The following is a 27,064-nucleotide window of genomic DNA, read 5'->3' on the forward strand; positions in this document are numbered from 1 at the left end:
AAGAAAAAGAAATAAACTAAATTTCACAGCAAATAAAGACTGAAATCTTCAGATAGTCTCATCTCACGCAAAGCCAATTCGCCCCCATCCTCCCCCTACCCATAATGCAGCAGAGGTCCACCTCTCACCTCTGACCTTAAAACCTCTATGCTCAGTTCAAGCCATTATTTACAAAATACAACAAAAATATCTACATGTGGAAAGCTGACACATTGTAACCTAAAAACTTGATGCAAGTTAGGATAAACTTAAGTCATGGAAATGTTCTCTTGGGGGGGGGAACAAAAGTGTTGGCTCTCCTGTTGAGAATAGGCGCAAACTGCTTGACAGAACTATGGACATAGAAAGTAATGGGCATTCACGCACGCTTTATTATAGTAGCATGCGTGTGCTGCACACACATACACACGCACTCATGCACCCAAACATTCACACACAAGCTTCATTCATTTACAGTAATATAAAACTCACTGAGTGCTGCGCTTGGCTCGTGACGACATACAGATATTAGGTTAAATGCATAAACCAAAGTCATCAGTGTGTTAACCATTTGCAGTGAAACAAGCAATTTTTTCATTCGCATAAACAGATGCACTTGTTTCCACATTCAGTATCATGACACAAATTTCCTAGCCCCTCTCATCTAAGTGCAACCAATAACCTTAAGTCCCATCCTTATAGTAGTTAGTGGGTCCGGTTCCTATTGGCAGTAACCTGGTGAGTAGGTTGGCAGTAGTTGTTGCTGCAGAGCGACTCCTCCTCAAGTTAAATGGGCTAGGAGGAGAATGTACTGAAATTAATGAGGCATGATGACATCTCATCAGGTTTCTAGGCTGTAACCTCACGGCTTCCTACACATTTTCATTTACCACACATTTGCTCGGGCTTTTATTTGGTGTGATTTGTCCGTCTCTATACCAGATGGGCTGATAACTCGATAACATGATTGTCAACAAGGCCATTACAATCTATAGTTCAAAATTATTCCTCACAACTAATGCAAGTGAACAAATGTGGACGAGCGCCGTTAAATCATTTTCAGTGTAGGAATCCTGGACCCTGTAATGAGACTGGAACAGGCCATTTTAAGTGAATAAGCCCCCATCTATGCTTAATAACATTCAATGACGAGCTCTCAATGAAGGGCTGTGGATGTATTGCAAACTATTCAACAAAACTGTATGAACCTCATTTTCCATGTTGAACATAGTTTTGCAAAACTCGCAGGCTCTGTGGTTGTCACTTAAATAAAGTGGGGTGGCAGTATGCACTGCATTCGTGTAACCATGTGTCCGGTGCATGAAGAAGGATGCAACTATGGATCTAAATCACTTTTTTTTTTTTTTTCTTCTCTACAAAGGCACTAGAAACCATGCTAAGAGGTTGGGTGTATACTCAATAAAACCTCTACATGCAACTGCTTTTACGTAGCAGATACAGAAGTGGAGATAACGCTGCTGTAAGCAGTTCTGACGTTGCCATGGCCGCCTAAAATGAAGGAGTGCACAGTGGCTGTCGTTTTGGGGGTGGAAGCACTTGAAGGTGACACTGGAACAATCACATCTCCACTCGTGTTCAATTAGTGCTTACAAACAAGCATAGGCTCGGTGAGAGTGAACAGAAGGAGAAAGAAAAAGCAAAAAGAGCCAGCATGAGAAAACATAAATCCAACAAACCAAATCAGAGAAAGAGTTGTGGTTGGCTGTCCTGATAAGGAGCGACCGAACGCTAACTTCAAAGTGTTTCTACGCAGGTTTCCAGTGACAGCCCTGACCTGAAATACAGCTTTATTTCTTCTATTACATATACACAGACATCTGTCCCAAAAAGAAATATGCTATTCTACCTTCAAGTTGCACATTTTACAGCAACGTTCAAAGAAATTGCTGTAATTTTTTTTCTTATATACGTCATACTCTATTTAACACCTTCTGACTTATAAAAAAAACAAACAAACCATCAAGTCATGCCTTGTTCTTAATAGGCGTGCGCCATATACAGTCTCAACACGCAACTCACCTCAGCAACAGCTGTCACAATGATAGAACACTTCAAAGAAACATGATTTACTCGATTTACTCCATGCAGATGTTTATGATGGTGATTCAATGTAGATTTGCCTGCCTGCGGGTCATGTCCTGGTCTCTTTTGTTTTTCTTTTAAATAGAGTTGCATACATCATGTTCAGAATGTTTGCAAAAGAGATTGGCTGGTACTAACACACACACACACACACACACATACAAAAGCACGCATACAGACACGTAGCCACAATCTTGCTCAGTCTGAGTGGTAATACTCCCTGTACATTCCTTCTGCTTTTCTTTATTGCTTCCTCTCTTTCTCCCTCTCCTTAAGTTTCTTGCATCTCTCGTTTCAAACCTTCTTCCTGTCATGGGGGCGGGGTGGCGTGAGTGAGTGTTGGTCTTTGCCAGGTTGAGTGTGTGTCGATCAGAGGTCACAGTGTGACAGAGACTGGCGGGCGTGGAGATGAGGGTGTGTCAGCAGTCTTGGTGACAGGTGGCCAGAGCCACCTAAGCAACAGTCACCACTGTACATTAAGTGTCCACAACGACTGTCACCTTAGCAACTGTCACCACAGAGATCGTCACATTTGCCAAGGTGACAAGGAGTGGCCGCAGCAGTTGTCGCAGCCGGTGCTGCAGCCCGTCGTTAGACAAAAGAGTTCATGGCGTTGACAGGCGACGGGGCCTCCGAACTCTCATTGCCTTCGTGTGTGTCTTTCTCTTTCTTGCCGCTGTACTGGCCGATGAAGGAGCCGTCCTCATTGAACTGTCCGTCCCCGCCCTCCCCGTAGTCCACCAGGCTGTCGTCACTCTCATCACGGCGGACCGTCCCATTGGACGGCGTCCGGCTGCCCTTCAGCGGCTTGTGGTCCTCTGTGTCACTATGAAGGGGAGGGAAATGGGTGAGCGCAAGGTTACCGAGAAAAATTCATGCAGTTTGTTCTGCAGTGGTCAGAAACCTGAGCACACGCTCCTATTCAAGCATTAGCGTTTAAGACACAGGTCATCTGGCTTTTCCACTGCACAGGTGTAGATGTTTTTTTGTATATAGGTTAGTACTATTAAGATACTCTCCATTAAAGGCGGGATACCATAAAAATAGAAATCTGATACATTATACTGAATGGTAATGTACAGTGGAGCAGCTCAGCTATGTAGCTTGGACTATATGATTGACCGTGTTAGTGATGTATCGGTTTAAGCCTGGGTGCTGATACGATTCAAGGTTAGTGACCACTGCTAAACAGGATTTCGCAAACACGTGCCGTTCAGTCCTTTGCAACACTATGCCCGCTTTAGAATGCAACTTCTGAAACGATTTCAGTCAGTATGCTCTCAATTTACATGCAGTACTCAAAAATGCAGTTCATTTTCCAAAGGTCAAGTCATTGTTAGCATTGAAATCCCGTTCTTATGCTTTGTCTAGAAAGACTTTGTCTAGTCATGACTGCAGCATGGAAGCTGTGCAGATCACGCTGAGCATTTCTCTTTGCTCGATGCCTGTGTTTAAAATAATCTAATTTAGATAAGTACATTACAATGAATAAATGAAGGAAGCTACATAAGTAAAAGCAGTAATGTTTAAATGATATTATAGCTTTAATGTCAGAACTGCGGTTATGCTATTGACTATGTCACAGCGATGCGCATGATGCCAAATAAGTTGATGCGCTTTCCCTTCACTTTTAGTTTCACTGAAGTCAGACACATCAGCTTAAAACTTCACTTAAATGTGTGAATTGCATGCTGGTTTTACCACATCTCGTCTTACCTCTCCATCGACCTAAACCCCAAAACCCCCCCCAAAAAAAAAACAAAGATAAAAATGGAAGGACACATGAAAAGCAACTCATGAGGCACAAGTCTTTTGAGCTTTTCATAGACAATGATTTCCCAATTTCATAAGCCAAAGCATGCAAATGGAAACACTTATAATACAACGGCATTCACATTAACAACTGAAAAACACACTGTGGCAAATATAGTTAAACTCAGAGAATTGTTAGAATGTGGTGATGTGGTGAAAACTAAGTATTAATTTGTTTCCATTTGTTTTCCTAGAAGCGTAGTTCACTTGGTAAGAGATGGGATTACGTGTTAAAAAAGGAAATTTCTTTATGTCTCAAGTTTTAGATTAGAAGGCCTGTTTACAATGTGAGTTGCTCATAAGGATCAGCACAGATCTTTGTGTTTTTCTTGCCTCTGTGGAGTGTTTGGTAATGGGGTCTGGTGGGGAGAGTGTCTCTGCAGCCTGGTAAAATGTTCTATGTACAGTAGAAATAGTCGAGTCAGGACACAATGAATGAAAAAATAAATAAAATAAATAAAATCAGGTCTATGCTCTAAACCATGAGATTAGATGCCTCATCTGCTGTTTTTGTCTCACCTGTATTCTCCAAATGTCCCATCATCCTCCTTCATAGGCTGGATTTCAGGGTCTTGGTGAGCATCCTCTTTCTCTTTCACTGTGGATTAACAAAATTTGCTTTCCACACATCCATGTGTAAAAAAAAAACAAAACATGAAATTACAGACCATACAAATGAAGTGCATTACCTGGATATTTGCCACCTTTATTCCTCTTGATGAAGCACACAATGAGAAGGACCAAGATGAGAAGAGCAATGGCGCACATCAGTCCTATAAACCAGCCTTGGGTGGCAATGTCTACCTGTCGGTTAGGTACAGCTGGACATGGAGAGAGAGAAAAGTGGCACACAGGTTAAGCATGGCTGTCTAATTTTAAATCCAAGCTTTCAAATAATGAAGAATATCAGAAGCTGTAAATACTAAAATGGGATTTTAAAACATAAAGGATGATTATGCAGACACTGAAAACACAAAAAGAGACAGAAGTAAGAATGATGATAAAAATAATGAACCTTTTAGCGATGATTTTCGGTGACATGCAACTTGAAGGCAATTTCTACCATGCTTGGACACTATCCAGGAAACTATTCTACTATACATTCATATCTGAATGTACTACAGCACATCTGACCATGAGACAATACTGAGACAAAAAAACGAAACAAGCAAAAATTAAACACAAAGACCATCTATCCTGAGGCATGCCGCCTCACCTGGCACCGTAACGTCCACCTCGCCTGTACTGTGGACTGCCGCGCCAGCCGGGTCTCTAGCTACCAGACGCACCTTATAGGTCGTCCCCGGCTTTAAACCTTTTATAGTATGCGAGTGTGAATTGTTTACCAACTCCTTTTTCCAGTCCTCTTTACCTAGAATGGGAGTTGTACATAAACAATGAATTTCAGGAGAAAGCAGGAGTCCAGAAAAAAAAAAAAATTATGTTGGGACCGCCATTTTTAAAGGCTGCCAAAAAAAATCCCTAAAGTTAAATGTGGAGATGACTGGAAAACAAGGTGAAGCCTTACTGTTTTCTACAATATATTCCACATAAACATTCTTATGGTGTCCAAAGTATTCCCAAGTGATCACTGCACCATCCTCCAATATAGATGTGTTCACTGTGCCAAACGCAGGGCCTACAGGAGGCGCTGAGCACAAGAGGGAAAAGGCTTTGATTAAAAATTAACTACTTCACAATGTCACCTACATTTTCAACAAAAAAAAGTCAAAACCTTTCCAATACATCTAGAGGATCAATCTCTCAACACCCATAACATTTCTGGGACAATATACAAGTGTGTAAGATAAAACTACAAATGTGCATTTTACTTCAGTTTTGATACGAATATTAATGCCAGGAAATCAACATACATGAAAACAAAAAGGCACAAACTACTGTAGCTGCTAAATTCAAGTAAAAAATTACAGAAAGACCCCAGAGTCTGTTTTACCATTTCACTTGTACATTTGCTAATGTGGCAGTAAATTGCAAGTTAGGGAAGTAACTAGAGCTAGATAAGTCTAGCTGGAAAGGCAGGTGGCATCTTAAAATTAGTTAACCATCTACTCCACCAAAAGGTCTCCATAGTTTTTGTTGTATAAGAAAATCAGTAGTCTTAGACCCTGTTCCAACTTACAACAGACCAGTTGCTATTTGCAACAGAAAAGCCCATCCGAGTGAGGACTGATTTCACGACTGCATATTTATCATCAAAACAAGCCCCATCATATTTCCACTGAAAGAAGATGGTTCTTAAGAATGAATTATTGTCCTCTTGTTATTTTTATTTAATTATTGTCCTTCAAATTTGGTCCTAGATTTTAACGTTTGCTGAGATGGGTCATTTCTGGAGCAACGACGGCGGAGGAACAGTAGTGAAGGGGTGGGGGCATAGGGAGTGCTTGTACCCTTGTGAACTGGGGGATGCAGAGACTGAGTGGAGGGGGAAGTTGGGTGAGGGGGCTCTGTGGGGCCTGAAAGAACACGGAAAAAAGTGAGACAACACACAAACGGATCACCATAGCCAACTGCAGCGATGCGGACATGCTAAACGAAAACACACTTCTCCTGAGATTTAAAGTTGAATTAAGCCCCTGATTTGGTGAACCCCTCCCCAAAGAAATACTCCAGCATAGCACTATAGCATGCATATTACTTACAAAGAAAACTCTAGTTCTAGTTTTATTTGTACAATCAATTCCGTGCATTAGCAGGTAAATATGTCAGCGCTCCATCAGCTACAAATGCATTCGCCAAGCATCATGCGAGAGGTCTGATGACAACACGTCAATCGGACATTATGAAACTGCTGCAAGCACTGGGATTTTTAATACATGAACCTCGTATTTCAGACTAGCACAGTAAATGCAGCCTATTCTATCTGAATAGCACACAAGCTTTGTAGCTTGCTGATGCCGTGGAAGTCTGTCACACTAACATGCTAACCTAGGGACATGCAAGGAAACGATATCTAGAGGTTAAGTTAACTATATCTGTTGTTGATGTAATTAGCATGCAGGGACTTCCACTGGCAAAGTTGGGTTACCTTTGCCCGCCTCTACAGTGGGCTGAGTATGAGCTTCAGAGAGAAGAGAAAGAGAGGTAGAGGAAAATAAGAGGTTGAACGCATCCCTGCCAGGACATCCACTGCTGCACACCTCATTTTGACTGCTGATAACACACTGACCTTATCCTGTTGTGTTTGTAATCTGCTACACCTGAAGGTAAGCTTACGTATGCAGGACTCACTTGTGTCCATGGCAGTGTAGACCTCTTCAGTAACAATCGGGCCAGAGCCTTTGATTGTCTTTGCACTTAGGTAAAATTTGTACAGCATGCTGGAGTTCAGGTTGCTCAGGGTAACGGAGGTCTCATTGGCTTCTAAGGTCAAGTACTTGGCTGGTCCTAGTTCATTGGTGTTGTTGACTAATAATGTAAAAAAAGGAAAGGGCGAAAGGAGAAAACAAAGTTGGAGTTAGAAGCTTCCTGTCCACGTATGCTGAATATTGTTTCAGTATACAGGTAGTAAGCTGGGAAGGTAATAAACTGACCTGATTGGTATTTCAATGTGTATCCAGAGAGGCGTCCATTTTTGTGCACTGGTGGACCCCAAACCAGAGTGAGGGAGTCCAAACCAATGTTGATGGCATTCAGAGAAGTAGGAGGCCCAGGGACTGAAAAAAAAAAAAAAGAGCATCGGCATCTCACATAATTTGTTTTAATGAAGAATAACTGTACTTTATAAGTTCTCAGTGTGCATGATCCTGTCAAACCATGCGAGCCAACATCATGGATACACACCTCCTTCAGGTGTGTCAAATGTCTTGCTGGCACTCGGAGGTCCTTCTCCTTTGTTATTAAGGACCCTGATGTAGAATTTGTAAAGGCTGTAAGGCTGGAGGCCAGGCAGACGTCCCTCGCTACGGTTCCCACTGAATGTCAAAATGTGCTCCTCTTGATCCGTCTCCTCTTCTGTCTCCTGCAAGCTACGCTCACGCTGATAGTACACCTAAGAGACGCACCGACAGTTAGCATTCAGTTTGCGTTGCTGCCATACCAATTTCTCGCTTGGACTTTCCTGACAATATGGTGACTCAGAAATGAAGTGTCTGTCGCCTCTTTGAGTACCTTGTATCCCTGTAGTCTTCCTCTGACTGAAGCAGGAGATACGGGCTCCCAGTGAACCTCTGCCAGTGTACTGTTATATACCATGACCTGCACGCTGTCGGGAGCAGACAGCGGCACTGCAAAATAGAGGGGCCTGGTCACGATCTGGTTTGTAGACATCTTTGTGAAGCTGACACACATTCACATGCAAATGAAAAATATTTTTTCCAAGACCCTGTAAAGAAGCCAACTAGCAACTAGTCGACTTCATAAGCCTAACCCTCTGTTTAGTGTTTGAAAAGCAAAATAGTAAGTGTCACTTCACTCACAGTCTTCTCCAGAGTACCCAGTCACTACTTCAGGGTTTGGTCCATTGCCATAATTGTTCAGAGCTTGAACTTTAATTTCGAATGGCACAAAGGTGGGGGTTCCAGACACGACGAACTGAGAGATGTTGGCCACGTTCTCTGATGACCAATCATCATTTGTGTCCATCTGTCTCCACTGTACTTTGTACTCCAAACCTGGCCCATTGGACTGGAATCCTGTCAGTGGCTGAGAGTAACTGCAATCAGTCTGGTGCTAAAAAATTATGTTCAAATTATCAAACTACTAACAGGGTAGTAGCTACCACTGCACACGCCACTTAGGTTCACTTTCAGCCCCCCAGCAATTATAAATCAAACCACTGTAAAGAGCTTACTATCCAGGAGATGACCAAGTTTCCAGGCTCTGTTCCTGCCCCCTGAACACCTGACGGATTCACATCAGGAGCTGGAAAAAGCAAAGAATGAAGCTTTATTCGCTGAATACTTAAGAATTTTACACATAAAGTATCATGATTGTGTTTACTACCTGCGGGATTGGTCCTGTATTGGCGTGAGGGCTGGCTGGGTTGGCTGTAGCCAACATGATTGCGAGCCAGAACCCGAAAAGAGTAGTAGACGTATGGGGAGAGGTTTAACTGTGCTGTGGTGGTAGTACCGACAACTTCTGTCATGTTTGTCCAAACCCCTGGCATATGAAGCAAATCCTCATACTGGATCAAAAAATCTGGGGATGATGAACAAACATCATTTTTGTGTATACTTAGCCATGGTGGCTCATCACTGATTGTTCCAACTAGCATTGAGATCCAGTTCAATTATTTCCTCATTGATAAGTAAATTATTCAAGCACTCCCCCACTGGAATTAGTTTTGGAGGAAGAGCGTGATAAACACTTCATACTCTGCGTGGGACTGTTGTGTTCGTCTCCAGGGATCCAGGTGAGCCGAACACTCCTCTCTGTCTGGTCCGTCAGCTCCAGATCAGTTGGAGGATCAGGTTTCTCTGCAAACACAACGGGGAACTCAGGACAACCAGGAAATCGTGACACCTTTTGAAATATTAAAATACACACCGTTGCGCAGTAAATGACATGCAGATTCATTAACTTTTGAAGCATACTTTTAAGTAACTTTTACTGCCAGGATTCAATTTTTATTATATTTTATGATAATGCCCCTGAAATTTGAATCAATAAATCAAACAAAAAGCAATAAACTCTTGAGAAAACTTTTTTTAGAATTATAATTGAAATAACTAAGATCTTTCTGGAAACTCAGATGTTGTCCCTTGTGGTTGATTGAACCTCAGCGCAGGTTGGAGCTGATTAGAGTTTCAGTCTCAGCTCTAATCAGGCTGGCTGAGTGAAAACACCTGAATGGGTGCACCCAGACTCTGCATGGCCAAACAAAATGTACAACACAGAACAAGAGCAAAGCACAAAATGTTGATGAAGTGAAAGAAAAATGAAGGATAGAAAATGCAGCTTTTTCTTTTTCTTTTTTTCTTTTTTACCGTAGACAATAGCTGGAGTGGGAGTTGCCTCTGAGACAGCGAGAAGTAAAAGTAAAGTGCAGGAAAAGAGTTAGATGTTAGACAGACATTTGAGAAACATTTCATGTCAATATGATTCTTAGCTAGAACATGACTGAAATTAGTTTTAGAGAACAGGAGAGACAAGAATAGCTTTAGTGGAAATGTTACTGAAGAGATAAGAGTTTGCTAGTTTTGGCTTGTGTTCAGTAAAGTCAGAAAACAAAACTGTTTCCTTAACAAAGAGTTGAAGTGAAGCTGAAGTAATTTTGCTCCAAGTTAAAACGACTGCATGAACCTCTCTGAATGCACATTAGGGTGTGAACATACCGACGACAGTCAGCATGGCACTAGCTGAATCCTGATCCAGCGTTGTGTTCATGACACAGGTGTAGGTCCCTTCGTCTTCATCGGTCACATGTTTGATGGTTAGACTGTCTGTGTCCACCTCAAACCTGAAAGTATTCCACCAAGAGAAATGATTTTTTCATATTTTCATATCATATTCCTCACACGGAAGGGTGAAGTAGTTAAATGTCTTAATCAAGTCAAAAAATCCTTTTTTTTTCTTAACCTCTCGTCATCTGGCAGCTCTCCGTTGTCTTTGAGCCAGGTCATGGTAGGAATGAGGGAAGGGTCATGCTTTACTTTGCACTCAAACGAAGCACTCATTCCTTTCTGCACTACCTTGTACTCTGGCTGCTTCATGATCCGAGTGGGCTCTGGAGGACAGAGGAAAGACACAGCTTGATTGTGAAATCACTTAAAGGTTATAATCAACAACAAAAAAAAAAAAAAATGAATGAATGCTCACATCAATCTAATTGTTTTAAATATGGGTGGTCTGACCTTTAACCTCCAGGAAGACATGATTTTCCTTGAACCCCAAGTTGTTGGTGGCAGTGCAAGTGTACTTCCCACTGTTCACTGGCTGAGCCACGCTGATCTCCAGTGTACCATTCTCGTGGATCACAAAGGGATCACCATTCTTAATGCTGGTCTTACTGTCTTTGAACCTTTACAGAAACAACAAATAAGACACACCTTCATTTCCATAATTTCTCAGTTCTGAGGCTTTAATGTAACAAACTTTCAAACCGTTTTCCTCAAAGAAGGATCTAGTCGACAGGCAAACTGATCTGATCTTACCATGTAATGGTTGGTATCGGTGAGCCAAAGGAGGCGCAGTGAAGGAGTGCAGGGTTGTTGGTGATGACCTGGTAGACTTGGTTGGATGGAGTGAGCACCCTTGGTTCTTCAGCTGTGGAAAGAAGCCAAATATGACTGAAATCAGTACTCATGATGACCTTTTTTATCCAAATTGTACCGTAAACTTTGAACACACATTCAGCTGGATGTTTCTACGTACCAAGAACATTGACAAAAGCATTCGCCATCAGGTAGCCAAACTCATTGGACGCATTGCACTGGTAGACAGCACTAGATCCTGTCTGTACATTGCTGAGGATAACAGTGTCACCCTCCACTTTGCGGCTGTGATCCTCAGGAGCATCTAGCACAGGATCGAACACAGAGCCGAATATCCAAATTAAAAAAAAAAAAAAAAAAAAAAATTGTGATAAGTTGAGTTGCACTGGTGAGTCATGCATAATTTTTACAGATTAAAACAGCTCTGAGAAAAGCAACTAAAAGGAGGAAAAAACAGTTGGGATCGTAAATTCAGATCAAATTTAAACAGACTCTGTTGCTGCTGTTTGACACAAAAGTGAGTAAATGTAGTACGTTCTATTTTTGAACCATGATGTCATTTTACTCACTCTCTATGGGGATTCCATTGACAAACCAACTAATCTTCGGTTTGGGTTCTCCGTTGACTCGACAAGTCAGGATGCCAGTCTCATTCGGAGCGAGGATCAGGTTCCTGGGAGCGCTGACCCAGAAAGGAGCCGCTGGAAATGAAACAAGAATAAAAGTAAAAAAAATTAAATAAATAAATGTGTCAAATGAAGCTGTTGCTCATACTAAAGATTGTGCTGTGAATCAACACTGGCAGCTCTAGTAGCCTTGCAGCAGCTACATTGTTTCAACCTTGATAGCAATGTAGGGTTAGGGTTAGGGTTAGAGTGAGGCAAGGAAACGCCTGTGCTGATGTATTTACCTTTGACAACAACCTTGATGATGTGGTGTGCAGTGCCCAGGTTGTTTGTGGCCGTGCAGCGGTAGTCTCCTGCATCAGCTTCATTCACATCAGAAATCTTCAGCATTTTCTTAAAATCACGTAAGGACATCCGGCTGTTTGGCAGTTCACCTCCATCCTTTTTCCAGGAGATCGCTGGGGTCGGCCTTGGGTTAGGGTTAGGGTTGGAAGCTCATGAAAGCCATTACAAATCAGTTCTATTCTATTTGTTTTCATTATTTTCATTTAGCTGGGCATTTTCTTACAGAGCACATTCAAGACACCAACTTACAAGCCCTCAGCGATGCATTCCAGCTCCAGAGTCTCCCCTCTCAGAACCATCTTGGAGCTGGTTGCACCCAGAGGCATCATGAAACCCGGGCGACGCTCCCCCTCTGGCCTGTCTGAAAACACCAACAGCGCAATCACAACCAGGCAATATTAGACTTGAAGTTACCCAAGCAGAGTTGAGGGAGTGACACCTCAGCAAGGATACTAGGGAGTGTGTCATATGCACTGTGGATAAAATGGATAGAGGGGATTGAAAATGAGTGAACACAGTGTGACAAGAAGACATCTCTGTTTTGCCTCATTTCACAAAGTAAGCCTCGACAGAATAAGGTAGCAAAAAGGAATCTCCCTGATAAGGGGTTGCCGTTGGTTTGTTGCTATGGCAACATGGTGGGGATCTAGCGCAAAACAACCCTGCAGCTTCATATCTATATAGTACAGTATATTCCTCAGAAGGATCCAGATCTTTTCCATCATTGTATTCAGATGTCGGCATCTTGGATAATCACTAGAGCAGATCAAGAAATAAGGCTGTGCTTGTGATTCCGCTGAGATGCATTTAACTGTTCAATGTTATGCATGTTTTTAAGACTGGAGTTCAGAGCTTGGTAGGATATGCCATCACATGGGGATTTTGCCATGTAAGAAATGTTGTATCATGCATTATAGTCAAATTTCCCGGTCGATCCTTAAATCTTTCATTTGCTGCAGATTCGGCGTACAAGTGATCAGATAAAAACAAGAGCAACCTGGTTAATAGTACGTGTTAATACGATCACAGATGAGGGACTGAGATCAAGGTAAAAAATGAGAATATGTTTAGGTCTCGTTATGCATGGGGGGTAAACACAGAGCTGGGATCACACTGAGGGGGCCAAATGTAGAATAAACCGCACTCACCACTAAAGAAATCAGTGAGATTGTATAAAGCAGCCACAGTCTCATTCATTGTTTCCACTGTAATATAACAGAAAATCATAAGCATGCAAAACTTGGAAATAAAAAGGCAGTGCTTTATTTTACAAGGCTTTACCTGGTGCTTTAGAAATGCACTGGACTGTTCAGTAACTAGACTATAATCCCATTGTGGATGTAACATGATATGCTGCACTGTTACATCACTGATAGTGAGATATGGATATTGTAAAATCAAACCATGCTATTGGCTGGAACATGGAAAACAAGAATACAGGGAGAGCAGCAACCAAATTTAATCTAGGACAGTTTTTCATGAGCAACATATCAAGGCCCTGTTCCCTACAAAGAGGCAGAAATTGCATTTGAGAACGGTAATCAGAAAGACGTGGTTCATTTCAACCAATACCTGTTCCGTTTCCTGACTTACTGTTGAGCACAGTGACTGAAATAGGCTGCTTCTGCTGGATGGTCTGAGTGTGGGGAAAGCGAGCATAGCAGATGTAGTCGCTCCTGGTGTCTTCTGGCAGAACGTTGGAAAAGTACAAGTCTCCGTTCAAGGCCTGGGACACACGTTGATCCAGTGGCAGCCTCTGAAAATCTGATAGACAAGCAACTTGTTGAACATTAAAGCCAAACAATTTACCAACGCGATGATCTTGTTGGACTTCAACAGGATCTTCTACACGCATTTTTCACACCTATGTCCCATCAGATGTCCACAAATACCCAAATGTATCATCATGCACTGTAGCTATAGCTAAACGAGTGTCATTTTAGCTTTCAATAACAATAAACTAATATTTCATGTTTTCGATATGGAATGGTGTCTTCAAGCATGAGGGGGAATATGTACATATGCAAAACATCTTACTGTTATCCATCCAGAAAATGACAGGAGGGGGCAGCCCAGCAGGGGGCCGGCACTGCAGCACGAGGGAGACCCCCATTTGCACAGTGATGGCTTCATTTCTTTCCTTGGACCACAAGGGGGACCCTGCGAGTCACAAACGTGAAACAGAGCGTCAGAAGGCCTCACAGAACTTGTTCAATTGTCATACAATCAAAACAACCCTTCCTCTTAGCAACAAAGTGTCGTAAACGGTAGTCTGATATAGTTGGGTCAATTAGACTAAATTTGCATTGTATTTTACTGAAGCCTATTGAAAATAATGAAATCATATGAGTCTTACTGGACTGTCTGATGATGATGTTATTGGATACAGCAGTGCCATGGTCATTGTGGGCTGTACACTGGTACGTTCCCTCATAAGCGTCTGCCCTTTCCCCGCTGATGTCGATGACCAGAGTTCCCGATCCGGGCCTCATCAGGACTTTCGAATCTTTCTCCACGTCAAAGTGGGTCCCATTTCTCGTCCAGGAGAAGCTAATATCAAACAGAAAAAGAAATTCCACTGAATGGTAATGGCTAAAAGTCTCTTCCGGTCATCAAATGTGTTTTTATCAGTCAGTCCTTTATTAGCAGGCAGTTTGGCACGTTGTAGCCCATTTTATTCAGAAAATCTAAACTGTGTCTAATTTACTCTATCAGGTGTCCCGAGCGATTGCCTCTCTGTGACAAAAGTTGCTACGGTGATCCATATCGCCACATGTTAAGTTGCCCTCAGTGATTTCACAGAGGAAATGAAATGGAGCTCAGTTTGCTTTTGATTTCTGAAACTCGCAGGTTACATCATCAGCATATTATCATTGCCTTTGTGTCTCAATTATCGTGTCAACCAGGGAGCTACGCCAGTGTCGTGTTTAACTGGGATGGATTTGGACACGTTGGTCTCACCTGGGATTGGGCTTCCCCTTGGCCTCACAGTGGATGACGATGTTCTCCCGCGGATCAAAGATATAATCCTTCGGAGACTGGAGCGTGATAGTTGGGGGCTGGGGCACTGCAGATGGATGAATAGAGACACAGCTCAGACACAAACACCACAATGTAAACATATAAATGTTCAAAAAGAGGATCTGCAGGCAACATGCGACAAGCAGTCAGTCTGATTTGACAATCAAATCATCTGGTGCTGAAACAACCTCAAACAACCTCACTCCGACCTGAACGCAGACAACTTACCATGGAGCACCAACCCAAAACAAGCAAGGCATTGTACGTGGTAACAGTACTAAACTAACTGCATGCACATGTAAGATAATCCAAACCCACACAAAGACGGTTTTAAGAGCAGAAACTCCACACGAAAAGTCACAGCAGTGTTTAAGCCAACTTACATCCTTCCAGTACTTTAGCTTTTTGTCCATGACACGCCGTACCACAGTAGTAGAATATTGAGGAAAGGTGTTAGTTTTTGCAGGGAGTAAACAGCAGGTTCCAGTGAAATAGCTGCACTTTAATGCATTTATTTACGCCTGGTTTAAGTTTAGTCAGGACAAGTTTTTTTGGGGAGAACTGTGAACAGGGACAGGAGCAATAAATGCAAAGAAAAGCAGCTGAAAATAAAATTCCACACAGGACATGTGATATTTTGACAAACAGACTTCCTAAAAATGGCACTTCACAGTTGAAAACAATCCCATGCTGAATCATGCAAAGATGAATTAGAACTGCCCGGTCATCTAAATCCTCTAAAAGCATTTGTGTGGCTTATGAAAGCTGTAATTTGTTTTACCACATCAAAGTACACTGATGATTAAATGAAAGTGCCTGAGGGTAATTTCTGGAGAGCATGACAGGTTTGTTTATTTGACCTAAGTGGAATGTCACATCCTACATTACTGACAATAAGTGCGATGATACTTACGATCAAGAGGCACTTCTAGCGCTGAAGTCACACAACTCATTAGTATCAGCATCATAGCTCCGGAGCCCGGAGCCCACTTCCTGTTCCTGTCCAAGGATGGGTGCCTCATATTGAAAACCTTTTTTAGTAGTTCAGGTTGTCAATGTGGTGAAGAAATCTGGATCCACACTGCAGAGTAAATAATCCCAATTTAAAAAGCATACAGTATATTCTTATACATACACAGTCACCAAATGATGTGGGTATAATATTAGTCTATAAAAATGGGTAATATGGGCACGGGGATATTAGAGATATTTAGTCTGAACTGCAATGGAAAGTTGAATTTTGTCGCCTTTCTCTTCAAAGTTTAGTGACTTTTTGAGAGTTTAACAACCAAAATAGTGTATAAGTGGGCTTGAGTGGCGCATGACAAGTGGCTTGCCAGTTAGATGGCCTACCATTCTGCCAACATGACGACTTTGGCAGGAAGAGATGTCAAAACAGACTTGTTTTCAGTCTTTGGAACTTCAACAACTTGTCTGTCCTCTTTCCTGCAGTGAGGCTTTTCATAGTGATGGAGAATACGTGAAAAGGCTCAGTGGCTCCATACAAGTAACTTCATCTCATCCTTATATGTACACTTCTATTTGTAAAACTAGGCTTTCCAGTGTGTAAGAGCTGCCAACAGCCGTTGTGTCCTAGATTATGGAAAGAGCCCAGAGACACGCATGTTTAGGTAGTCTGCGGAGATATTTGGCCATAGCTGTGTTTGCATTACATCGGCATGATAGCCACTGATATCTTGGACATCCCTCGTTGCACCACTGAAGTGCCCTGCCTAACACCACGTGTCTGCCTGTAAACATATGGCATGTGAGCGCACTTGCCTGGAACAATTACAAATCTGCTGCAGATATAGCGGCACACAGATTGGCACGTGCACGCACAAACACAGCACATCGGTGAAAAAAATATATATTCTTGCCAGGGCGGTGTGTCATGGACCAAAACACATGGATGCACATGAATGCATACCCACAAGCAATTGCTTATGTGCATAACAAAGAGACACATTAATTTGCACAGCGGCCACACACAGACACACGCAAAAACATTAATAGGTTCTTGTAAACTGCACCATGGGGAGCTGGAAACGATGTCTTTGTTTTTCCCTTGGCATAATTATATTTATTGTCTTCTGTGAAACGGTAGAGCCTGCAGATAGCCTGTCCAATCCAGGGAGCATAATAACTAATACAAATCAATCAAACTTTATTTATACAGCACTTTTCATACAGGAAATTGTAGCACAGACTAACAACTAAAATACTGCTTCCAGAAGAGGGTTAGGGTTAGGGTTAGCCCTCTCAGGCTCATATGCTAAAGGAAACTTGATAAATATGAAGGAGCAAGACCATTAAGAACCTTATAAATAAGAGAGAGAACCATTAAGAGATAATGATTGAAGTTCAGTTCCTTTCTCTGTACCTATGAACCACACCTCAGTTTTGCTCTGGTTGAGCTATAAAACTTTCTTTGCCATCCAAGACTTGATATCTAAGATACATTAGGAAAGGCTTTCAATCGGGTCATCAGGAGACAGGGATATGCATAGTTGTGTATCATCCGCATAGCTATGGAACCGTGTCTCCTGATGACATTTTCTAATGGTAACATATAGAGATTAAAAAGTGGAAGGCCCTGAAAATGTTTGCAGGATTTCAGCAGCATTCGACCCCACAGCTCCTGCCAGCAGCACTAAATCGAAGTAAAGATGGAGCAGTGTGCACAAGGAAAGTGTGGCAATGAACACATACTCAGAAAGTAGTGTTTCAGATTTTATCCAGTCGAGCTCGGGAGAGCGTGAGCTAATACAACCCCAGGACACAGCTAATTACACCGACACGTCCTACTGGATATTACTTTCATTAGTTAATTGAGGAAGAAAACAGTGGAGAAGGAGAAAAGGGAGCCACACAACTGAATGCATTAGATGCAGGCCATGCACGCTAAATCTCCTAATCGCATTGTGGAAGCAGCAGTGTGATATCATCCAATGTAATGGCCCATCTTCTGATTAATTACAGTAATGCTCTTTGCTGCTGCAGCAAAAATTGCCTCCCCCAGGGTGGCTATGGCCATTTTAAGCTTTGCTGGACCTCTGGCCATTTTCTTCAAGACAGTGAAGCCCATTCACCTGCTTGGGCTTCTTTATAAGGGGGGCTTTGTCTAAAAGGCAATGAGTTACAAGACAGGAAGAGATGGATGATGGAAATATATGAGGAGAACAAACAAATGGGAGACGATGAAGACAAAGTATAAATGATGGAAAGGAGAGAAAGAAGAGAAATTCAATAGCCAAAAGGAATCCTGTCATATAGGATGCATGAAAACTGAAATGCATCATTACTTGTCTACAGTAATTTCAAGTAAACACTGACTGCCAAATAAGGCGGGAAAATATTTAAATATTTGATATGTCACAACAAATTGTACATTTCCACATAAAACAGCTTTTGGGTTAAGCTCCAGTGCATTGACGTTAAAGCGCATTTAACACTATTTTGGAATCAACACTAACAATGGGTATAATTATTTATCAAAGATATTTAGTCTGATTTATTTAAGTAAAGCAGCAGAGGTACACAATGTCAATAATAGAAGAGGAGCAAAATGGAATGTGTTCAAATTAACTTTTTTGTGTCAATTGCATTGATTTATTTCAATTTATTACTTTTTCTTTCAAGATAAACTTAGGCAACTTCAGCAACAAGTAGATTTCAGTGGGCTACACATGTGCAGACCACTCAAAGTGTGAAAAAAATAATGGCATTGAATTGGTCTTGACTTTCTGAATGAGAAAAAAAAAAAAATAAAGCAGAGTAGCTGAAACTCAAGTGTTCTCTCTCAGATCTGTATTTTAGCACTGCAGGACAACAGCTGATTGACATCCTCTTGGCCACGTTTCAGTTACTATCTGAGACTATTTCCAATGTGTGACAGCAAAAGCAGAAAAACTCGATGTGAGAACAGACTGGAACAGAGGGCATTAATGTAAAGGTCTAATACCAGGCAGAAGGAAATAATACAGGGATAACAAATTTTCCTAGACCAGCAACAAAGCCAATGGATCTTGGATTCAGCTGTTCAGTCAAAAACAAAAGTTCATTACACTTGCACATTTTGTTGAACGTGATCTTTACAAATGAACACGGTTTAGGATTTTTGAAGTCGAAATGTAGAAGTCAGAGGCCAAAGGTTTGTTTTGTGATGACATAAGCCTTCACAACATCAGAAGATCTGAATGAAAAAAGGGAAAGATTTGTGGAGGTCTTGCGTTGACCACAGACCTTATTTTAGCTACCTGACCAGTGTTAGGTGAATGATATTAAATTTGTCATTTCGTTTAGTCATTTACTACATAATATATTTGATCTATAAAGTATTAACCTTATATTTATATTTTAGAGTATTTAAGAACAATCCCACAGTTTGGAAATCTAGCTGCAGTTTGTTCGGTCAGTTTGTCTCGGTTTTAACATCTGACTTGGGCTACATCTCCTGAGAGAGATTAACTGCTCTCAGGTTAAAAACACAGCACCGAGAACAGACACAAACACAAAACAGACACGCGCACATAATATTTGCTGTCTTGGGCAAATGTCAACATCTCCATATTTCAACTGCGAGGATGTCACAAAGAGTTAAGCAGTATAAATTACTTAGACTTTCACTTTGGAAATACATCACCGCTCTTGATTTTCATGATCATGCAACATAACATTTAACCATAACTTTTGACATCCAAGCGAGGCTGACACACTCTTTCATACCTGTTTGTAGCACAGTCAAAAGATGTGTTGGTGTTTCCGTAGTGTATTTATCATAGTTTAAGGGTATGCTATGAGGTTGTACAGCGCAGTGGGCAGGAAGATATTTCTCTGACAGCGATAAGGGCATCACAGAAGCACAATTACACACACACAGCCTAACATTCATCCTACAGCTAAATGCGGAAAAAACAAAAAAGATTTCCTTTTGCTCATTTTCTCACAGGGCACAGACAAAAAAAAAAAAATCAAAGGCAATGATGAAAAAGAGGACTCAAAGGAGAATGAGTGAGATGATTCCTGCCAGAGGGCAGGACATGGCTCATCCTTCTCTTTCTTCTTTTTCACTGACTCAGAGGTCAAAGCCCAGAGGTCAGAGTCTGCCTCTCCATCTTGATCTGTCTTTTGTTTCCTCAGTTTCACTTAGTCATTCGGTGTGCTAAATCATCTTTAAACCCTGCTGATACACACAGTCATCTTTCTGAGATTGATTACAGTACATTTTGAGCATTGATATTATCTGACAGGACTTCTCTCATAGTGATTGAGATGGAGTTCTGCGTTTCTTTTCAGACGGCAGTTCGATGGATCGTAGTCGTTTGCCGGCCCTCCATCTCTGCCCTCAGAAAGTCAGCGCAAACTCCCATCTCAATAATATTCTTCCAGGTGCTGTGTGGAATCTCTCCCCCCTTTCAAAGTGCAATAGTGATATATTCAGAGTCTACACTAATGGAGTCAATATTCCACAATTCGATACAGAAAGCCTTGACACTGAATTGACAAACCATTATATATGTGCAGGACTGTTAGAAATGTAATTCAGGGCTAAGGTTACACACCGAATACCTTTTGAGCAAATTCACTATCTGCACTTCACATCTCAGACTTCTGCAACCTGGATCTATTCCCTTTTACTTTGTGCGTGTGGGCTGAGCTCAACACTCAAGACTCGAGGGGCTATTGAAACTGAGTCAAACCCTGAAATACTTTATACAAGGACTGTGTGACTGTGTCTGGTTTTAAAGAAACCAGAGCTTTGAAAGACTTTTTTTGGACTGTGCCTTTCTGTTTAAAACGATTTGACAGATATGGAGTTTTGTACAGGAGTGCTATGTAACCATGCACTAGTCTGTTTCCTTCCAATTTAAACAACCTTCCCTGAATTTGTGTGAAAATATACAGAATAAAGCAATAGTTCAGGATTTGGGAGAATATGCTTATTGCACTTTCTGTCAAAATTTAGATGATGTTTGCTAGCTTGCAATTATGTGCGTAACAGTCCACCTAGGACACTAAAGTCCAACTTTGCTTAGCAGGGATAAAAGCAGTCAGTATAACCAGAGCCCACATTTCCCGGCAACAATAACAAAGACTGACATGAAGTTTGCTGACACAAACTCAGCATTCTTCCTGCCTCTGAGTTCGCAAGGCCCAAAGCAACATGCTAAGTTGGTCACTCCACAGCCTTCAGTCACACTGAGAGACGCTGAAGGATGACAGCCTGATGAGACAGATGAGGGATGACGCAAAGAGGCGTAGTGAGAGTATTGGAGGTAGGGATGAAAGCACAGTCATCTGTAGTCACATCATATCACACTGATACAGACATTTGTGAGACAATAGACTGTGTTGGACTGCTTTCAGTCTGACTGCAGGGTGTGTGTGTGTGTGTGTGTGTGTGTGCGCGTGCATTTGTACCCCGTGTCTCAGTGCATACTGAGCTTGGATCTCAGAACACACTAGTTGTACATAAACACTTATGCCGCAATGACTTAATGGGTAGTTACAGTCTCTGCAGGTCAGGCGTTCTCTCATTTAGAGCACCATGCAGCATAACACACCACCCAGACTACACTGGTGCCTTTTGCATTCATCCAATTGGATTGTCTCCTTTAACCAGGTCACTAGAATAAGGAGCTGTGAGCCATGAGACTTTCCACAAACACATGGAGAGAAACTGCAGCCGAGATGGGAAGCCACTGTACCAACCATTTCACTGCTGACATTTGAGAAAGGAGATATTTATTGTTCTGCTATAGGTTTCCATAAAGGGGAATCTACCTTTGTATGCAGGCTCCCTGAAACTGAACAGATAGTGGCGAAGAATAGCAAATGTAAACAAATGTTAACTGAGTGCGGACCACACACTGAGACCTCTGCTTATACGATGCCTGAGGTTAGAGCCTCCACCTCACTGCCTCATGCTTCTGTGAAAACCAGTTATGGAAAAAATACCTTCTACTATGTTTATGCTTTAAGTCTACTCGGACAGAGACACCTGTGGTAACTGTGACGTGCACGCCCACATTCACTCCCTGACTGGGTCACGGTGGTCACGACTACCAGTGAACGCTCCATGGATGGCAAAATGCAAGCGCCGCTGACCTTCGTCTTTGGTAGCAGCTGTTCTACAGTTAAATTCTGTATGTAGTTTCATAATGCTACATCTGGCCATGCTGTTCATCCTCCATGTGCCAAATGCTATTATAGACGGATTATTTCTCAACTACAATTGTTCATTTTAAAAAAATCCAGATAAAGGTCTCACCCTGAACATAACACTCCAACCTTACTGGTCTCAAATGTGTTATCGCTCCGTCCTTAAAGAAACCTGCATCAAATGGCCATTCTGCCGGGAACAAAGCCCATTGTAAGGGGAGAAAATGGCTTTACATCTCTGAGGCAAAGCTTTCACTGGACTTTTTGATCTTGGAGGAAAACCGTTGGTACTGGCTCACTAATCTGCCTTGAGAGATGAGGCGCTATTCATGTTCATTTCAACTCCTTAAAGTTAAGTTTTCTTCACTAAAGCAACGTTTATGGTGCAGACAATAGGTGGATGACGTTGCTCTTTTCATTACCTTGAAAGGTAAGGAGAGACATATGAGGGACAGCAAGGCATTCAATCTCCAGCTAAGGTGATGCTATGCAGGGTGTGTTTGCTGTCAAACAAGTACTTGACACTGGAAAATGGTGAGGTGTGGGGCTTATTGTCAAAGATACAATAGTGTATAGTAGGATGAGGTAATGGCATACTTGAAGTGTTATTTCCAGGGAAATGTTACACTCAAGACATAAATCTTGTATAGTTGGCCAGTTAACTGTTTGACTTAGCGTAATAGCACTTGAGCGTACTTTGCCTAACTCTCCAGTGGTGAGTTAAAACTGCTTACTTTTAGAAAGCACCGTGATTTAACTGTTGACTTCATCAGAAGCTGCCTGCTATGTTGGAAGTCATTGTAAGGGGATCGTTGCCTACACTAACGCCGACTCTTTGCAGCAAAAATACAGAACTGGCAGCCTCTTTGTCTCTAAACCGGATCACACGCAGCCATCTAATCAAAACAAATGATCTCAGCCTCTTTTTGCATACACACACACACACACACACACACATATACAAACACATTGGGCCTTCCCTATTTGGGGTCAGTTATTCTAGCAGCATCCGCAGAATCCCCCAGTGCCTGCTTTTCTCTGAGGCTTTGTGAAGTGCTGATGTTCAGCATGTGTCAGGCCATGCCTCTCCCCCCTCCACACCTCTATAACCACCCCATGGGGGGCAATTGTCCTTCATGTTGTTTACCACCGGGATAACGCTGAAATGGCAGGGGTGTTCTACAGCACAAGGTGACACTTCCAGTGATAAAAGCTGTGGCCGTGGTTCAACAGCATACTGTATCAGATTTTGTACATGTATATTGTACATGTTCTGTGTTACTACAAATATAGTTTATCTAACTCGGCTTCATTGTATTTCCCCAAATCTCTAAGCACTTTTACATCCCAGGTATGAATAGCTTGACCCTGACAAAAAAAAAAAAAAAGAAAAAAAAAAAAGAGCATCTTATTTTAATTTTCCTTTTTGTCCTATTCAAGGAGGACGAGCTTCCCTGCTCTTCTGTGAAGTGAATCTTTACAGCTTTGCTTCAGGCACAACCAGGTGACAGCGCAAGCCTCTGTCAGGAGGTGTAGGAGACCTCAGACAGAGGAGGCGTCACACTCACTGCCTGATAAAGGACTGTTAAAATGAGCTGCTGTGTTGGTCTAGTGGGAAAAACACTTGATTTGAAAAGAGGGCAAAAAAAAAAAATATATATATATATTTTACTCCATGCACTGCCTTTTTTAAACAACACTGACTGACTGTGAATATACTGACTGTGTAGTATTTAAATGATGAATTGCGAATGCGTTAAAGCCTTCAAGTGCGTGCAATTAGACTGGAAGAGCTTTGAAAAATGATAAGTGCTCAAACAAAGCTCCAGATCCATTCATGTGTAACTCATCGAAAGCCATTAGTGATAGCTGCCATTAGAATTTGCTTTGTCTGATGTCCAATAACAGTGCTGTGATATTTGGACAATTGTGCACATTTTGCCAAGCGTATGGACCGGTTTGTCGGCTGCCGGGGGCCTTGCCGGGTGTTGGGTGCGTGCCCATGTGCACGTGAGTGTGAATGGGTGAAAAAGTGAGTGTGTGAGGGTTGTGCAAGCGGAGTTCTCGCCTGTCTAAGGTCATTTCATCAAACACCGTGGGCTCAGCCAGAGAAGGACATGCTGGCTGAATCCATAAGGGGATTTGTATATATATAATTATAAAACACAGGCAGGCAGCCTCTAGAAATATATCCTGACATGCAACAAAGGAGGCGATGGTAAATCCCTTTTAATTTCAGCAATGCAGCACAGTGTACTCAATATACAATAAACAAACAATGTGTCAAAAGCAATGCTTGAAATAAAACATCCTTTATAACAATATTTTCACCCGCATTCATCTTAGTTTTCAGAGCATCAGCAGAAAAGCTAAAATAAAAGAGAAGCCTGTTGTGGTTGAAGGAGTGTTGGCAATGAAGCAGGCGAAGATGACACGTTTTGATAAAAGGGACCTAAAATCAATTGTCTCATTCCAGTACGGTGTGACAAAGTGACAGTGGCCACATAAATCCAGCTGGGTTTGTAAGGGAGCCAAGACTCATTGGTATTCCTGGGTGCCGTTGTGAAGTAAAAGATATTGATGAGCAGATAGATGCACGTGGCCTTGATGCGTGACTCTGGCTTTTAGCACGGTGTCTCTGAGAGTGTTATATTTTTTTTTATTCTTCCCACACGGCTCTTCTGTTTTACCAGACCAGGTCCATCTCTGTAAAATGTGCAAATTTTCCAAGTATTTTTTCTCATTATGTGTAAAACTGGTAATGTTTTGTTGCCTGAGAAGCATCAAAGAGCATTTTATTGTGTTCTGGAGCTGTTTGTAGCAGTGAGCAGTCAGACCAATCTATGGACTGTCCGACGACAACAACCAGGTTGTCAACACAAACATGAGCACATAATGATAAAAGACAGAGGCGAGGTGGAGCAGGCTGAAATGTTGATGGGAGAGAAAGGGGGCAGGACATGGGTGGAGTCGGGGGTGGGGTGGGGGGACGACTGATTGACGGTGTTATAGCAGCACAACAAGCTGGCATGAATCCTTTTGGGTTTTGTTTTTTTTTTCCCTCTCTCCACCCATCTGTTCATCGGGATTACTCACTGAGCTGGTTTGAGAGGAGGAAAGAGGGAACTGTAGGAGGGCAAGGACTGGGAGAGGAGGCGATATCAGTCATCACGCCCTACAACAGCTGAATTCAAACCACTCTTTCTCAACAACATCTCAGTAAAATAAACTACTCAGATAATGACTCACAATTAAAATTATGGATCTGGGAAATATAGTGGAGCACTCTAATGGCGCTAATCAGATAGCAACGATAGTAAGAGGAAATGGAAATATTGTTGTGGGGTGTTATGTAATACTCGGCTGCAGCATTGGTTTGCCTGTTCTACCTAGAAAGACACTGCTCCCTAAAATGTTTTATGTGTGTTTACATCATAAACTTTATTTGATGCAGCTCAGCATTCAAATAGAAAAACAATCCACATCTATGGTATTCAAAATGTTTAGACCTTTTCAGAAAGCCTGTCTTCTTGTTTGTCTAGACCAACATAAAATATGAAATGGACTATTTTTTTTAATCATAAATAGTATGTCTGAGTGTATTAAATGGCATCCGTGCACTGTCACCATCCTCTCCCTCTGCGTGTGCGTGCGTGCATAGGAGTGTGTTTACATATTGCTTTTTTTATTTATTTATTTTTTTAATCATATTATCATATTGCTTCAGGCAAGCCCTTTCCAAACACATGCTAGGTAATTTTCTTGTCCTTTCATCGTCATGGGTGTGGCCATATTGTTTGTTTCACTTGTTTGAGGGAGGTTAAGGGAGGTTGTTTGAGGGGTTAGTAAGTAAGTAAGACACAAGCAGCACTTTGGTTAAATGAAGGACTGATCCTGAGTTCACTCACAAACCACACAGCTCATGTCATGCCCCGGCCTTGAGCCTGGAAATGTCTTCTACATCTACTTACCAGCATTGTTTCCTCACCTTGGATTATTATTTATCTGCATCATGGCACATGGCCACATAGCAACTAAACCTAAACATCCAAACACCAGTTACCAGCCACAAAAGATGGAGCAACAAGCATCAGCCAGCGATGCTTCATTTGGTTGATTTCTACTGCACATGTGGCAGTCAGTGCCACTATGAGTCGCACCTCAACACCCAGCGCTTTCAATCACACTACCAGACCTTTCTTATGTGAAGTATGTGGTTTGAAAACTATATAATATTCACTAAAATGCCTTTTCAAATGAACATGAACACAAAATACATGTTATCAGCAAAAATTATTTTTTTTTTTACTGCACAGTTATTGTTAAGTTATTGATTGCTATCTTGGGTGAATACAATGTTTAGAGGGTTGCTGAATCTCTGAGGCATTTACAGTCAGCACAGCAGGTAAAAGTTAAAACCATCATCTAGCAACTTCACAAGGGATCAGTGCTTACCAACACTGGAATAATCGCTAAATTAATGAAGCAGATAAAAGCAGTAATCTGTCACTTACCTGTGAAGTCTCAACTTCTGCCACTGTCTGGTCCTCAGAAGGCTGTTCCAACCTGCATCAGTGAGAAGAACATCGGCCATTATTGGAGCTGTTTTCCAGATAAACTTTAAAAAGCCCTTCTGGTTGGATGAACTGTTTCTGAAGCCTACGCTACGATATAGAGCAGGGGATGAAAGCAACTGTGACATTATGGAGTAGTTTTTATTGCTACTCATTTGGCATAGAAATACTCAGTCAAAGGCCCGGCCAGCTTACATTTATGCAAACCAGGATCAGTGCCCTTCAATGAACTGAATCAGGTAAGATGGAAAGGTAAATTTAA

At 41.8% G+C, this 27,064-nt stretch overlaps 1 protein-coding gene across 1 annotated transcript; it reads right to left on the reverse strand.

Moving 5' to 3' along the window:
• Positions 1 to 1,338: 1,338 nt before the first annotated feature.
• Positions 1,339 to 26,797, reverse strand: nrcama (neuronal cell adhesion molecule a). Its single transcript, XM_029494690.1, has 33 exons — positions 26,743 to 26,797; positions 15,978 to 16,145; positions 15,448 to 15,465; positions 15,005 to 15,110; positions 14,400 to 14,593; positions 14,081 to 14,203; positions 13,637 to 13,807; positions 13,192 to 13,248; positions 12,293 to 12,404; positions 11,983 to 12,167; positions 11,642 to 11,773; positions 11,233 to 11,376; positions 11,013 to 11,124; positions 10,713 to 10,879; positions 10,438 to 10,585; positions 10,194 to 10,318; positions 9,846 to 9,875; positions 9,234 to 9,335; positions 8,860 to 9,057; positions 8,708 to 8,778; positions 8,334 to 8,559; positions 8,026 to 8,141; positions 7,699 to 7,906; positions 7,449 to 7,571; positions 7,132 to 7,323; positions 6,944 to 6,976; positions 6,732 to 6,737; positions 6,306 to 6,371; positions 5,423 to 5,545; positions 5,111 to 5,266; positions 4,584 to 4,715; positions 4,414 to 4,492; positions 1,339 to 2,908 (listed from the first exon to the last, which is right to left on the reverse strand). The coding sequence occupies exons 2-33, from the start codon at positions 16,084 to 16,086 to the stop codon at positions 2,674 to 2,676; spliced, it is 3,999 nt and encodes a 1,332-aa protein (XP_029350550.1). The 5' UTR covers positions 16,087 to 16,145; positions 26,743 to 26,797; the 3' UTR covers positions 1,339 to 2,673.
• Positions 26,798 to 27,064: the final 267 nt, after the last annotated feature.

The sequence above is a fragment of the Echeneis naucrates genome, chromosome 23 (assembly GCF_900963305.1).
Source record: "Echeneis naucrates chromosome 23, fEcheNa1.1, whole genome shotgun sequence".
NCBI classification, from domain to species: Eukaryota; Metazoa; Chordata; class Actinopteri; order Carangiformes; family Echeneidae; genus Echeneis; species Echeneis naucrates.